At 36.1% G+C, this 16,209-nt stretch overlaps 1 protein-coding gene across 3 annotated transcripts in view; it reads left to right on the forward strand.

Annotated features, from left to right (window-relative positions):
- CPT2 (Carnitine palmitoyltransferase 2) overlaps window positions 1–13,724 on the forward strand; it is a 61,997-nt gene extending 48,273 nt beyond the window's left edge. For 2 of the 3 annotated variants that reach the window (XM_083116921.1, XM_083116923.1), the window contains 2 exons: window positions 7,260–7,452; window positions 12,301–13,723. In XM_083116921.1, the coding sequence (XP_082973047.1) occupies window positions 7,260–7,452; window positions 12,301–12,442 (335 nt within the window). In that variant the 3' untranslated portion in view covers window positions 12,443–13,723. Of the gene's footprint in view, window positions 1–7,259; window positions 7,453–12,300 lie in introns of all 3 variants that reach the window. The other variant, XM_083116922.1, reaches the window with a different exon arrangement.
- The last annotated feature ends 2,485 nt before the right edge of the window (window positions 13,725–16,209 follow it).

Below are 16,209 nucleotides of genomic sequence, written 5' to 3' on the forward strand. Positions count from 1 at the left end.
TCAACCATCTGTTGCTCGAACTTCCAGATAGTCTCCTTGTTTTTATGCTGCAGGTGGTGCCAGTGTTTTGTCTAGCGTCTGCAAAGCTGTTGCTTGCCAATAACAGCAATGACTCATCCAGCGCAAAGCAAAACGTCATTGTTTCGAATCTTGCAAAGCTGTTTTGATAATGAAATCTCCAAAAAGAAAGACAAGAGTTAAAACAACCAGAGGGCTGCAGAACGGCCAGAATCGCTTACTAGGCCCGCCTGGTTGGTCGGGCGGGCGAGTAAAACTATATACCTGGGTTTTGACCCGTCAAGCATCGAAAGCCCACGGGTAACTGGAAGGCCTTGCAAGACGAAGCTCGCTTATCTTCAGCGAACGCTGATTCCGGTTTTGCACCGTCTCCAGATACATGAGTCACGCAGTCACCGTTGCCAACTTTTAGATTCTAAACTGTTCTAGGAGCACTTAAAATGTTCATCACTTTTATCAATTTGAAATTGCAGACATTTATTCCTTGCTAGAAAACATTTGTATCGCTCACACCCAGTGGCGGCGATTGGGTTCCAAAACTAGAGGGCCAAAGTGCAAATTTACGGGGGGGGGGGCAAGGATAATTAATTTCCCTTGGTACATGAGGTTAGCATGGTGCAAAAGTAGCAAAAAGTGGGGGGGGGGGGGCAACTGCACTCTCTCGGCCCCGCCCCTAATTGCTGCCACTGCTGACACCTGTACAGGAGTACGAACAAAGTTTCGCAAAAAGTGTCATCGTAAATACTTTGGAACTTTGTGTGACTGGTGGTTGTTCTACATTATACTTTTTTCGGGGTGCTCCCCTATGGCGCAGTGGTAGTGTCGTCGCCTTGTAATCAAAGGGTACCAGGTTCGATACCCGGTGGAAGCACATGATGGTTCAGATCCCACTTTAAACTATAGGTCCAGTCCCGATTAGCCTTATTGTGCATAAATTGACCAAATAAATGAATCAATCAATCAAACAGATTTTCTCTCTGGTGTAATTTTGCCAATTCAATATCCGAATTAGTTGCTCAAGATCCCCCCCCCCTGAACACTAAGGCACGATGGTCCATAAAATGGAACATGAAATCAGAATTTGCATTATAAAAGGTTTTTGAATATTGTCATCTCTTTCAACAAATCGTCGTTCGCTAGTGTTGTTGCTAGTTATCTTGTTCTCAGACCGCATTGATAGTAATACGATACAAAATATAATTGTTAGCTTGTATTTTCACACGGGTGCAAATAACAGGCAATGCTATTTACACATTTCAACGAACAAACAACGTAAAAATGAAACCGACAGAAGATTTACGATTTCAAGACCAGAAAGGTGACATAAAATGAACAAGACACACAAACCTATTTCAAGACCATCGAAACAAATTTAGAAAATATGTGGTAGTTGGTTTGACATAATAATGACACTAATTTGAGAAGTTACAAAATCTTAGGTGCAGTGACTTAGCAACATATCGCGAGGTCCTGGGCGAGATTTGAATGCAATGCCCCATCGTTCTTTAAGTTTGAAATATCAATGTAAATCGATACACAGTCATCAAGGAAACGTCAGCAAATTATCATATTTATATAATAGCCTACAATAATAATTAATTTCTGACGAAAATTATATTTAATAGTAGCGACAGAGAAATTTACACTTGGCAGAGCTACAGTAACACGCTGCTGGAATTTTCATTAACCAAAGTAGTAGTAATACTACGTTTTTTAAGATGTTCTTTAGGCAGTAAGATAACTGAAATATCCTTAAGTGTGCTAAACTTTTTTTTAAAAAAAATCAGAAATACAAAGTAAGAATCTTGAAATATAACCTATATATTATTTAATGAGTCGTTCTTTGTTTCCTCATTTCGAAGTTTGTAGGATGTAAATGTCACAAACCATGGCTTAAGTAGAAAATATGGAAGGACGCACATAAAATGTCAGTGCTTGATAGAGCGGGGGGAAGGGAGTGCGCTAAATCACAATCCTGTCTAGGGGCCCAATGTATCTATCTACAAGCTCTTCTACACAATCGGTTTCAACATCAGCAAATCTTAAAACGATAGTCATTTGCACAATAAATGTGAAATGTTTGGTGTAATCAACTGATACAGCTAATTTGACTTTTTTTAATTAGCAATTTTGACTTTGTTGCACATAAATTGTACCAGTTAACTTTGAATTTTAGGACTTAGATGATAATAATAACTGTGAATCTCATTTTGTTGTTACGTATTAATGTTCTTGTAATATTAAATATTTGACGCAGTGGCATAATAAAATCGTAAAGTACGCGTCCGCAAGAAATAAACTTGGGTCCCTCAAGTACAGTCAGCTTCTTCCAGGAAATTTACGTAATTACTTAGAATGGCTGGTTGTGGCTGCACTTACATTAATAACTATACAAATCGATGCTCTAACTCTGAATTTTCACATATTACAACATATCTTTCTTTGACATTTATGTATTCAAAAGAAGAAAATACAAATACTTACTTATCCCTTCCCCCAAACAGAAGGCGGTACAGGATACAGAGAACACTGGAAGTTAGTGTAGAGCTATCAAGGAGAAGAAACTTTCCTAAAGCACTTGATTTCAGATTTAAGCACATTCCTGAAACATAGAACTTGATCAGGAAATTCGGAAGATAAATCATCTTCGTGCCCGTTACAGAGGGCAGGCAATAGCTGCGTCTGAAGTTGTAGGAACGAAGGAAGAACTGCTAATATTATCCATACCTTTCTTGAGTTTAAAATACCAGAATCATTTAAATGCCCCATACTTTGCTCCGTGGCAGTTTGAGGTGCTTTACCATTAACATATTAAAATCGGGTAGGCTATGCAAGGTCACGACACAGAAGAAAAATGGATAAAATTGTCCAAGCAATTTTTGCGTTGATGTTTCACATGAGAAATTAGAATTATTTTGACTTTTTCGGGGCCCCTTAGGCTTAGAGCTCCCGCCCGCCTCTGATTTGACGTATTCATTCAAATTATAACGTTAAACTAGAATATAAAGCCAGTTAAAAATGTCTTAATTTTATTGCTCACAAAAATTAGCCTTTTCTATCTTTCTCACTTCCATTTATTACGTTTTTCGTATCAACCTCATAGGACGCGAGGCCCCTATATGCGCGAGGCCCAGGTTGGTCGCCCACTTCGCTCACCCCTTGCTACGCCAATGATTCTACAACCTCAAGGCACCTGCGCCTAGCAGAAATTCAAATATTTCCATGCGTAGTGAAATATAATGGCCGTTGGCAACACTGACAGTAGTGCTCGCCGTCTACCTGCAAGAACTACATCGAGTCTCACGGGTCTTCTTAAGACCCGGGTAATAGAAAAACCTGGCAGGCATCGAAGCCTGTGCAACATTGTGACGTGAAGCTCGCTTGCGCGATGTCGAACACCTGGGCTTGATGTGCGTGTTGCATATTATTGTAGGCGCGCCTCCTCGCAGACGGGTTTTCTCCGGGTCTTGTGCAGGCCTCTGAAAACAACTTCATGTTCTGCACCTTCTGATAAGCAAAACTGTAAATTTTATTTTGCATTTCACAAGAATAAACTTCCTTAACTCTCTGAGCGTGTTGGAAGGAAATGCACACAATATAATCACTGCTTATCTTCAGAACCATTCATGTTGGAGAAAAGAAAAAGTGCTCAATGTAGGAATGGACGCCGAGACCGATTTAAAGAAACATTTTTCAAGGGAAAAACGTTTGGAGGAGCGGATGTTTGACATCGAGAATACTCATAAATCCAACATTAAATCGTCTATTAACGTGAGAGTGAATGATAGGGGTGTGTGGGACAGAATTTTTATGGGTTGGGACAGGATCGGGTCGGGATTTTTTTTTAATCGCGACATTCGGGATGGGAAATATTTGCAATTTCCCGACTTCTACATGTCATTTTCACCTTGTTTTTGCATTTGTGGTACAAAAACTAATGATTTCTGATAAGTTCCAGACATTAGCATTGCAGAAAATGTCGAGAATTAACGACTTTTCAAAATGACCATTTGTTATTTCTCGACTGCTCGGGATCCTGAAAAGTTCCGAAGTTGGGATCAGGACGGGAATGTTTTTTCCCGATCGCGGTCCTGACTTTTCGGGATCCCCCACACCCCTAGTAAATAACGATCTCCCATTTTGATATCTAAAAAATGCGCAGGTTTCATAAAGTTTTCATTTTATGCTGATGGGCTAATTGGGACTAAATATACAGTTTAAACTGAAATCCAATACCAAACACGAATGATTATCGACTGCGACGCTGTTTAATGACATGTCCTAGAATACGCATTGGGTGAAAACAGATCGCAAGTTGCGTGTTTTCTTTTTCATGCTGGATTACAATACAAGTCGAGGAAGGAGTTTGGACTGCTCACTTGAATGGGGAGGGGGTGACTATGAAGTTGGTTGAAACAAGGAAGACGTGATTTTTTTTTATGATGTATTTTACAATGCTGAACCAGAATGAAATTTACAGCCCAATCTGTTTGGTGCCTAGAAAGGTTGTGTTGTTTCTCCCGAGAGATCTTATCTTACCAGTTAATCTTGAAACAGACAATCCTCCAGTAGACCCGTATAAAATTCAACATTCATTCTGCTCAATTATCTCCCAACTTTTGCTGGCGCCAGTGTGACTGGTGTCAAGATTCTTCGAGTTTTGCTTGCAATAAGCGAGAGATTGTTTTCCTTTCTAGGTCTCAGTGCAAACAGGTTTCTCATGAACTAGAATTGTAAGAATTTCGTGGAAGAGCAACGACTGTGCACAATTAAAAGAAAATAACATTATTTTAAATCCTTTTTGTGAAAACTTTTTCATGTTCTATTTTACTTCTCACAACACGCGTCATGTGCATAACAGGATAAATTGTGTTACCGTCTCCTAGGCATCTTTGTGTCCGTTTGAGCTCCGTTTAAGCAAAGTGGTGCAAATTTCAATAACAACCCCTTCGAAATAATAACCCTTTTCCCGGGAACCGTGAAAGGTCGTTGTATCGAGAGTTGACTGTAATCAGTTTTACATTCATTAAAAAATCAACATTTGGTATATAAAATAAAATTATGTTGGTGTTATGTAGTAAATAAATCTCTCATTTGTTGTGTTGCACTTTGTGACATTCCTTTGGGTGATCGCCACTGGATTATGTCACCGAAATTGCCCAATCCCCTTATACGGTAGAGTTATGGGACTATCTTTTATGTTATGCTACATTGAGCATTCTCAGGACGTACGATTATGAAAATAAATAGCTTCTTGCCATTTTACAAGTTTAATAACACATTTTACCTTTAAACAATCACTGCATAATAACACAACGATATTCACAAATACAAACACATTTCAATTAAGCTGCGGATTTTTCTTTATAACAGTGTTTTCATAAAATTAACATCTCAGGCAACTCAACTTACTTTTTGCCTTTTTTGGCACTGTTGTCCTAGCAACGGAATCAATAAAAGATTGGACAGTTCTACAAATGTTTATAAACCAGAAATGACTTCCGCTTCCGATGCCACTTTTAATTACACATAAGTCTAGAAACTATAAATTTGATAACACAAACCACAATGTTACAGCCAATAAATAAATCAAACAGATTTCTGTGAAGTTAATAGAAAACAAATAAAATATTACGTATGGCGAAAATTAACAAAGCGTATCAACTTACTATGCAGAGTAAAAATGTCCATTATAACATACATCTATAACCATTACCTTTTTCCATTGTGAAAGTAAAAAGCTCATTGCTAGGATCCCATGTAGCCCAATGTTTTACATTGTCATCTTGATAGGGATCTCTGAATAATTTAAACTTTTAAGATATTAAATGTGCATGTATGTGCAAGTTGACTGTGACAAATTAATAGAGTTACACAGATATCTATTTCTGCTCACCATTTTGGCACAGAAATTTCCATACTTGATATACTAACATTATACTTGGACTTGGAATAAGAATGGAGTCCCTTACAATCGATGATTATTAGAGCATTTCTGATGGCATGGTAATGTCATCACCTTATAATCAAGAGGTCCAAGATTCAACACCCAGTGGAGGCACAGTAGTTTGGATTCCACTTTGAACTGTAGGTCAAATCCCTATTAGCCTTTCTGTGCCTAAAGTTGGTTTAAAACTCAAACTCGTTTGATGATAAAATTCCAATCAATTCTGATTTCTGATGATGCTGGTATCTGCCCAGCCCCAGTTTGAATATTAATTGGAACATCTTTACTGGCACCAATATAGAATCAATCTAAAACAGACAAAGATTAATGAAGACTCTGAGTTATTCCTTCATCTTAGTTACGGTGTATGACAATAGCTTTAGTGTGTTTGGTCTTAGAAAATGAAACAGGGCATTTAGCAATTTACTTTTGCAAGAAACTGTACAGGAATTATACATAAGGACAATAACAAAAATCAGAATGTACATTTAATTACAGAGCATTGATAGAAAGGTCAGAGAGAGATAGAAGTACTGAAGTGTAAAAGCAGAAAATTAAATGGTTTAGTATAGAGAAGAATATGTTCCCAAGGATAAAGCTTAGAAATATATGCAGTGGAACTCTGATTTTATATTCCAAGATTTTACATATTTTTGCTTCATAATTTTACTTTTGTGGTTCCAGTGAAGCAACAAAAATATTTTCTGGATTTTACATTTTTCAGATTATAAGTACCGTATATCTCTGAATGCAAGACAACTCCAAATCCAAGACGATCCCCCATTTTTCAACAAGGGATTACAGGAAAACTATTTTCAAAACTTACAAATGGTTACCTTATTACAAGTAACTGAAGGAAACAATAAAAGTTCCGGTACACAAAAAATAAAATCAGATACAGACATCCCTTATTCAGATACTGATCCCACGTTCAAGGTTAAAGTTGTAGGCATGGCAGACTGTAGAGTTAGAGCTTAATGGAAGCTCGTGGTTCTATTAAGTAAAAGGGTAAAGTGCTCCCCTGTGCTATGCACCATGCCATGAAGGCGTATAGGGGGTGTGGGGTTAGGGTTATATTCAGTAAAGAAAAAAAACTCCATATCATATGCTGCGAAAGCGGACACGAAAACCTCGTCTTGGATTCAGAAATATACGGTATTTTAACATGAAAATGTATAATGAAGTGTCCACTGAGTATTTATGTTCATAAAAGTTTATGAAGCTAGAACACTGAACACTGAATGTAGTGATTTCATCAAGAAGTAATTTTCTACTTTTTCCCCTTCTCTTTCAGGTCAAGGTTTTGACAGACATCTATTTGCGCTTCGCCATTATTCTGAAAAGCATGGAGGAGGCTTGCCACAAATATTTCAGGACCCTGCCTATGCTGGCATCAACCACAATATTGTTTCAACTTCCACATTAGGGACTGACATTGTAGCAGCTGGTGGGTTCGGTCCAGTTGTAAAGGATGGATATGGAGTAGGGTAAGTAAGCAAATATCGTAGTTTAGAAATGTTGACATTTTTTATGTTCAAAATATGTTGCTCATAGAATTCGTTCTTCCTAAATGGTAGGTGTCATTAACTTACTTTCGCAGACAGTTCAAAATATAAAAGTAAGGACAGAGGTGAGAAAGTAAAAACACAAGTTGATAGCAACAGGTTACAAATATTCTATTTGCATGTAGAAATGTGAATCATAGTTGGGTCACTTTGTTATTGCAAAATCCATACCTGCTGTTTATTAAATGTATTTTTAAGTATGTGCTTGCTTTCTAATCAGAATTCATCACAGACATCTGGTTACAGAAGTTTATCAAGTAGGTGAATGTATCTTCAAATTCTGAACTAAATGTTTGCAAAGATACTGTAATGCAATGTGGGTTAGATGCATGAAATCAAACTACAAACCACACTAAACTACAACTAGCTACTTGCTACATAAATTTCCAGATAACTCTTGACAGTGAGTAGTGGAATGCGATAGAATGTGAACAGGTCATACCTTGGTATGTGCAAATCCACAAGATGTCAATGGGTTCTGAAAGTGTCCCTCATTTACATCCAAGTAGGCCTCAACGTGCTCTTTTGTAAAAGTACAGACCAGCATATCAGGGGGCCACTGCCTCAAATGCAGTGTGGAAGTGCATACCTGCACTTCTGGGGTAGTTCTTGTACACCTGTCCTTTGAGGTACATAATAATCTGATGGTGTTAAATCAGGTGAGCATGGTGGCCAAAGCTCCTTAGAAATTACTCTATCTGGGAAGCAAGAATCAATGATGATCATGCTGACTCCCAGTATGTGGCATGTTTCTCCATCCTACTTAAGTATTCCGGTGTTCATCATCCAACTATTGTATGAGACAAAAAAAATATGCATCAGTTGCCTGTGTCGTAAGATTGGCAAAACAATGTCATGATGTAAAATTGGAAGAGACAAGTCCCATGCTTAGAGGCACATATTTTTGGTAAATAAAAAAGCAAAATTTCAGTACAAAAACAGAGTCAATTTTGGGTTCAAAAGTGGTAAATAAAATGAAATTTCGGTGTTATAGCGGTGAAAAATCAGATCAAAAGCAGTTTATAAAATGACACTTTGGTTTTAAAATTGTGACTATAATCCTAAATTTGATTTAAAAACTTCCCTTATTACACCAAATAAACATATCCCTTCTAATAGCACATTTATGTAGTTACCAGAGTGTTAAGTTTATTCCTGTATAAAGGGTTCCATTTTTTCTTCTCAAATATTTACAGAATTAATAAATTTTCCGTGAATTGCATAACTCACAGGATAATTTAAACTTCAGAAAGTGTCGTGTTGGTAAACTCTAAATTTCGTGTTTAAGAGTCTATTTCACATTTTGCAGTTCATTTCGCATCATTTCGTGACAGGAGAGGGTAGGAAAATGCACCTCACATTTTTCAGAAACGTGAAAAGTTAACATTACAATGTGTTATTTCACATTTCGTGTTTTCATCAAAAATGAAATATGCATGCCTCTAGCCATGAGTCATTCTCCACATGTATGAAATCAGCTGTCTGTCTTCAGTCTTTCAGATAGACCAAGCTGTGTCCCATTGAAATTATGTCACCCTAGATCATGTACTCAGGGTTCCCACACAACTAGGAAAACCTGGAATTCTCAGGGAATTTGAAGAAAAGTAAAAACTCAGGGAAAATCATCTAATTATCGCTGAGTCCCAATGAAGCACATCTGAAGGACTAATAATATATGCTTGTTCTTGTACTAATAATTCCAACTTCACTATCTTGCTTTATATGAACTACAGTATTTTGAAGATGTAGGCTTTAGGTATGTGTTTATTTTGCATTACAGATTAATTGATATTATAACAGGGTGTCTACCAGTCAAGAAAGTCAAGAAATTATGCTTTAGGTCAAGAAATTTTGCTATTTTTTTACAGTCTAGTGAACTTACATTGTTATATAACTGTACAGTGATTTGATCAAATTGAATATTTGGAAATCTAAAAGTGTATTGAGTTGTGGTTAAGATTTGTTCACTTTATTTCTTAAGAATAATTTTTACATGCATTAATAATTAAAGCAAGTCTAAATGTCTTCTTAAAGTACAGCTTCGGATTTTAACGTAACTGGCCTTGGGGCAGAAGTTTTTTATTGAATGAAAATGTATATTTTTCTTAATTTTTAACTATACCTAAGTAGGGGGCAATTAAATAAATGTTAAGAATAAAGAAAAAAGGTGAAGCAAAAGGAAAGATAGGTCAAGAAAACGTCAAAATTTGTTATTTGTTATTTTGGTAGACACCCTGTATAATCTTCTGTTTGCCGAAAGTATTGTACATATACACACTCAGTTTTACCATATAAATATTTCAAAGCTCTGAATGAAATAACAGAATATACTTTTAAAATTTTATTTCCTTTGGATATGTGTTACGTGGATATAATGTGTACACAAAGCACAAAATGACCGCCTTTTGACCTGCACATATGACGTAAGTCTCTGTGGCCACTAATCGATTGCATTACGCCTGTATCAAGGGGGAAAATCTTCCACTGCCTTTACAAGAAAGTGATTCAAAGTGGCAATACTGCATTATATCCTCTTGCAAATCATGTCTTGAAGTACGGACCACAATTTCTAGTCCAGAGAGCCGAGGCCTGCACTGCCAGATGATCCTTCTGAAGGGGAAATAAAGTTGAGCACGTTTGTCTCGAGCCACTGCTGGGTTGTTTGAGCCATACGAGCTGGTGCACAATCCAGCTGAAAACTATTCCTGGCAATGGATTAATATTGCTTAGATCTTTGACCATTGTCTCCAGGACCATCTCCTAGTACACTCGGGCTGATGTTTTACCCCTTTCTTGCAGAAAAGGAGCTCAGTGATGCTATCATAATGCCCCATTTGCCACCACACCATGATTGAAGAAGAATGTGGCCCCTACTAACTTCTTGTGGCATGTAACCTGTCATTCTGCAAGTTGGAAGCTGCCTCCATATTTCTTCTGTGCCAATTTATGCTTAATGATCCAGTAGGCACTTTGCCTTTATTGCTTTCTGAGGCTAGAAAGTGGTCTGTGTGTTGTTTGTAAGCTTTCAGTCCTAGGTGACTTTGCAACATATGAGACATGGACATTTTGGAACTGGTCAGTTCACGGAGCATCACTGATGCTTCCGTACACTGATTTTTCCAGTTGCACGGTCCTTACAGTACGTGGCTGTCCCTGACTGGTCCCGTCTTTCACTTTTCCAGTGTCGCTGAAATGCTGCACAGTGTGATACTTGAATCACTTGGGAGATTTGAAGCTTCTAGAGAATCTTGAAAATTTTCATCGTACAGCCTGCTAAACAGCCACGTGGTTTTCGTAACTGCCCCATTCCATTATGAAAGCTAAAGACAAAATGTTCTATCAGTTCTGTACGTCAATTAGCAATGACTTTGAACACCACATGATGAGCCATCTCCCAAATTTAGTTTGTTATTTTGTGTGCTGTAAAAAAAGTGTGAAAATTCCCAAAAAAACCTTAATCCTTAATTAAGTGCATAAAGATATATATTTGTTTTGTTATTCGCTGATACTGATTAAATACTACCCAAAATTTACTAATAGGCCTACTGATCTGATATAAAATTGCAAGTGTTCCTTGAGTGTTCAATGAATGGGTTCATTCACCTCCTTAATTAATGCACATAACCGGGTGATTGTGGTGGGTTTTTCCTTTGAAAAGGAACTACCTATTTAGACATTTACTTTGCAAAACCATAACATTAATTACATGTTCCTATTTTAAAATAAATAACAAGGTGGGAGAATATTGCACTAAATTACAGATTGTTTATAAATATATCAGATTGGTAATATTACTGATAAAACAGATGCACCATAGGCCATTGTAAAATATATTTAGAATAGTAATGTAAACAAAAATACGTTAGAGTATTGAAATTGGAAGTGTTTCTAACCCAAACCTTTCACCCAGTATCCTCGCATGACACTTCTCCAACGTGGCTTGATATTCCAAGCCGAAAATACGACCACCTGAAGAAGGAAACAGTAAAGCTTCCGAAATGTAGTTCACATACGAATACATACTCACTTACGTAAGTAGACCAATTTCAATACTCTAACGTATTTTTGTTTATAGATAGTGAGTAACACGCACGTAACCAATATGCTATAGAATAGTAATGTACTGGGTATTGAGTACTCTGGAAAAAAAAGTGCTGATTCTGAAAAACTCAGTGCAAATGCAATTAGAGTTTACATGGGAACCCTGTGTACTGTTCAAGTTGTATGCTCTATACTGTGCTAACTACCAAGTGGGACACTCTGTGTAGATAATACAATATATATTAGGGATGGGACCGATTAATCGGTACTCTATCGGTATCGGCCGATATAGGCATATCGGTGTATCGGTAAAATTACCGATTATTTTACCGATCCGATATATCGATAAATATCTTATAATTTACTGCAAAATTCTGCCATTTTGTTGTAATTTTTATGGACAATCTCAATGCCCTACTTTCTAAAAAAGTAATTGTCTAAATATTAACCTTCTTTTGCACTGCAGTCGCCTCGAAACACACATTTGTTAAGGAGATCAAGGAACATTTCATGTTCTTCAAGTACCATATCTAATTTATATCAGATCGGTAGAATATCAGTTAGTTATCGGTATCGGTAAATTTTATATCGGTACTTTAATCGGTATCAGCCAAAATTTCATATCGGCCCATCCCTAATATATATGCTTTAAACGTAATCTAGAATTTACAAAGATTCATATGATTTGTCTCTTTATGCTTATATAATACTTAATATTTTCTCCCTTAGGTACAGTGTCTTGGACAATAGAATTGGAAGTGTTGTCACAAGCTATGCATCACATAGAAATGGTTCCGATTTCGTTGATTGTCTTCGGAGGTCATATGAAGAACTCTACAATATTTTAGTGAAATCAAAACAGCAGGGTTAATGTTTTTGTCTATGTCAATGCAGAAACTGATCCAAGTTTTTCAAGTGATTTGGCATTATTTTAATAAGGTGCACATTAGTCTTAAAGGGTTTTAGAGTTTCCTAATGAAACTGAGTTGGTAATGATTATGCTGTATTTGCAACATGAAAATGAGGAAAGTTGCCTGCAAGACTGAAGTTTAAGAAAATTCAATGCCTCAGGGGTCTTTTAATAGTGATAAGTACATGTCTGGTAGTGATGATGTTTACTTTATATTTCATCTGTGTGGGTGATGAAATGAAATTACAATTAAAGTCATCATTGTAGTATTAATACCAATATAATGCTGCATCTTCAGAATTAATACAGCAAAACCAGCTGAATTAAGCAATGCACATTATACACCATATTGTTTATATTGTTTTTACGCAGGTTGTGTATTTTTGTCATGATCTATTATGTTATTTTTCAGCCTTCTTTTTGCCGTGGGTATTAAAACAATTATTTGAATTATCCATACTGTATGTCATATTACTTGGTAGTAGTGGAATGTTTCTTAGTAGAGAACTTCCCGAATTCGACTCAAAGCATTATGTGAATCTTACTCCTATTTATTCTCTCCTACTGGTTGACTTCAGGAAACCCCTGATTTATTTAACCTTAATTGATTGACAGCAATTTTTGTAATGGAATGGTGATCATTTTAGAGATTTGTATTATATGTATATGTATACATACATATTGTTTTGCCCAATGTTTGTTGTTTTGTAGTGTGGACGACCCAATTCAGGGATTTATTTGATATTTAAAACTGTTCACCACACTATGCAATGAAAATTACTATTTTTGAAAAGCTTTATTAAATTCAATTAAGAGATTTTATCAGGCACAGACAAAATATTCATGTTTTTTGTTCACATCATTGTTTTGTTTCTATATATATGCATACTCCATTTTGTTTGTATGAACTTGCATGAATTGTTGTACAAATGTTGAACTGAAGTTTAGAATGTTTTTTAGCTGTAATTAGGACATTTATGCATCAGAAGACTGTGATTTTTTGTGCACAATATGTTAATTTGAGTTGTATGTGCATAAACTAATGTACATTTCAGGATAAAAGTAGAGCAGTTCATATTTTTTTATACATATAATGCAAACTGCAGAAATGTTAACAATAAAGAGATTTACATATGACAACCAAATTGGGAATTTATTTTATTGTAGATTCTTCAATATTTTACTCACTTTACTGAATTAAAGTTTACATTTTTTGTATAGTATACTATGAAACAAGAATGGATACAATCTTACATTCAAGGGCTCTTGAGGTACACAATTCATTTGTTTTTTATTACACTGGAGAACAGTGTTATTCAAACTGTGTGGTGCACCTCAATGGGGAGTCACCAAAGTTTTGTAGGGGAGGTGCGAGAACTTTAATATATATATATATATATATATATTTTTAAAAGTTTAAAATGTGTTAATAAAAATATCAACATCTGTGTTGTTGCAACTCACGTTGTTTGTCTATTGGCAATGTCATTTCCAGTGTGTTTTTAACCGAGACAGGACTTGTACTTTGTAGAAGAAAATCATGGCAATGCTGAACTTTTTGATACTGTCTTGGACAGAAATTGGCATCCCTTTCTGATATTTTCCACAAACTGAATGTTCTGAATGCATCCCTACAAGGCACAAGGGAATCCTGCACCTATGAGACAAGATCAAAAAGAAGTTGCTGCTTCGTAAGAGAGAGATTAAAGACCATTGGTCATAGCTTTCGTACATTGAGCAAACTGTTACAAGAAAGAGGACTACAATTATACCTGTGTTTAAGATCTTATCGAGCTTTTCTAACTCTCTGTATTCATCCTTTTTATCTCATGAAAATCAGATTGATGAGGGAATTGACATCAAATTATAAACATTAAAAAATGTACATAACATCTATTAATCACACATTATATTTTCATTGTACATGTACCAACAGTACATGAACACGTGGAGAGATTTTATGTTGAATTTTCATGGTCACATCACATGTATTTATCTATTATTGAGGGGAGGCGCTTGCAGATTTCATTTTTGATGAAAACACGAAGTGTGAAAAAATGCACTGTAATGTTAATTTTTCTTGTTTTTGAAAGGTGAGGGGTGCATTTTGCTACCATATTATGTCAAGAAATGATACAAAATGAACTGAAAAATGTGAAATAAACTCTTAAACATGAAATTTAGAGTTTATTTACCAATGTGACATCTTCTGAGGTCTGCCGGCCCATGTGGCAGAGTGCTTAAACATCAAGCTATGATGTCAGGGGTCCTGGGTTCGAATTCTGACCTGGGCATGGATGTTTGCGAGTGTCCTTTGATCATGTCATCACTCATCCCCATCTTCGCAAATTAGCCAAAAGTGGCACAAGAAGCAAATCAATCAATCAATCAATCAACCTTCTGAGGTCTGAATGATCCTGTGAGTTATGTAAATCGTGGAAAATTGATGAAAATCAAAAATAAAATTATTAATTCTGTAAATATTTTAGAAGCAAAAAATGGGCTCCTTTACATGGGAATAAACTCAGTACTCTGATAACTATGTAAATGTGCTATTAGAAGTGAAAGTTAATTTTTTGTAATAAGTATAGTTTTTAAATCAAATTTAGGTTCATATTCACCATTTTAACACAAAAATGCCATTTTGTGTACTGCTTTTGATCCCGAAATATGTCCAGATTTTGTACAGATATCTTGATCTTCTATTTACCATAAATATGTGGCCCCTTTCAATTAGACATGGAGAATGTTAGTAGGTTCTGTATCAGTTTCATCCAATAAAGACATCAGTTCGTGGGTAAAATTGCCAATAAACTTACCACACACTATTTTTATGAATTTTGTTTGAGTGCACCATTTTGTCATTATATTATTGTGTTTGTGAATCTTCATCTTTCACAATTTCTGACATTTGGTTGGGTCAGCGTAGAAGTAAAGCCTCTTCATCTTCTGTTCTTGCATCACTACCCAATCTTTCTCTCAACATCTTGGTCTTCTCTTTGGTCATTTTCCCACTCTTTGTAGAGTGTACGCTCAATGGCCGTCTTTCTGGCTACGCTCTGTTTATGTGTCCATTTCCTCGCAATGGTGTGTGGCCACCGGTCCCATACCCTGGCCAAAATCTCAGGAGAAGAGTTCTTACGCTTGTCTCCAAGAGACTCAAACCAGCTCGCATCCAACTGTCTGATGCCTTAGACTGCATGGCCATGGTGAAGGGCAATTATTTAAATACAATTGATTATGTGTGGTAACAATTACATAAAATGAATAAGAATATTTTAAGAGAAAATATTTATGTTATATGTTATAACATTTACAACTGTTAGCAGTAAATACTATTAGATTGATTTATGGAGGTGTTGCAATGGGAAGTTTGCTCCTTTTTTAAGGAAATAAATTTTTCATCACACATTTTGCTGCAAAGTTACTCACTTCTGACATTTTGAATAATTCATACACTGTCGAGACTCTGGAAGACACTGGAAAGTGTCTTGTCAGCAAATATACTCTTAAATTTCATTGCTTAAAGTATGAAAGGATGCCCCATGCAGAAAACAAGGACACAAATATGGCACACAACACTGTATGAAAATAAAAGACCATGGATGTTTTGGAGACTTCTTATCCTTGTCACCAGAATAAAAGAAGGAAGGATTAAAAAACACTGTTTGCTTGGAGTGTTGTTAACTTTTTACCTTCCCTTCTTTTATTCTGACAACAGCAATGAT

Source organism: Lepisma saccharinum, chromosome 2, assembly GCF_977018435.1.
Source record: "Lepisma saccharinum chromosome 2, izLepSacc3.1, whole genome shotgun sequence".
Classification (NCBI taxonomy): domain Eukaryota; kingdom Metazoa; phylum Arthropoda; class Insecta; order Zygentoma; family Lepismatidae; genus Lepisma; species Lepisma saccharinum.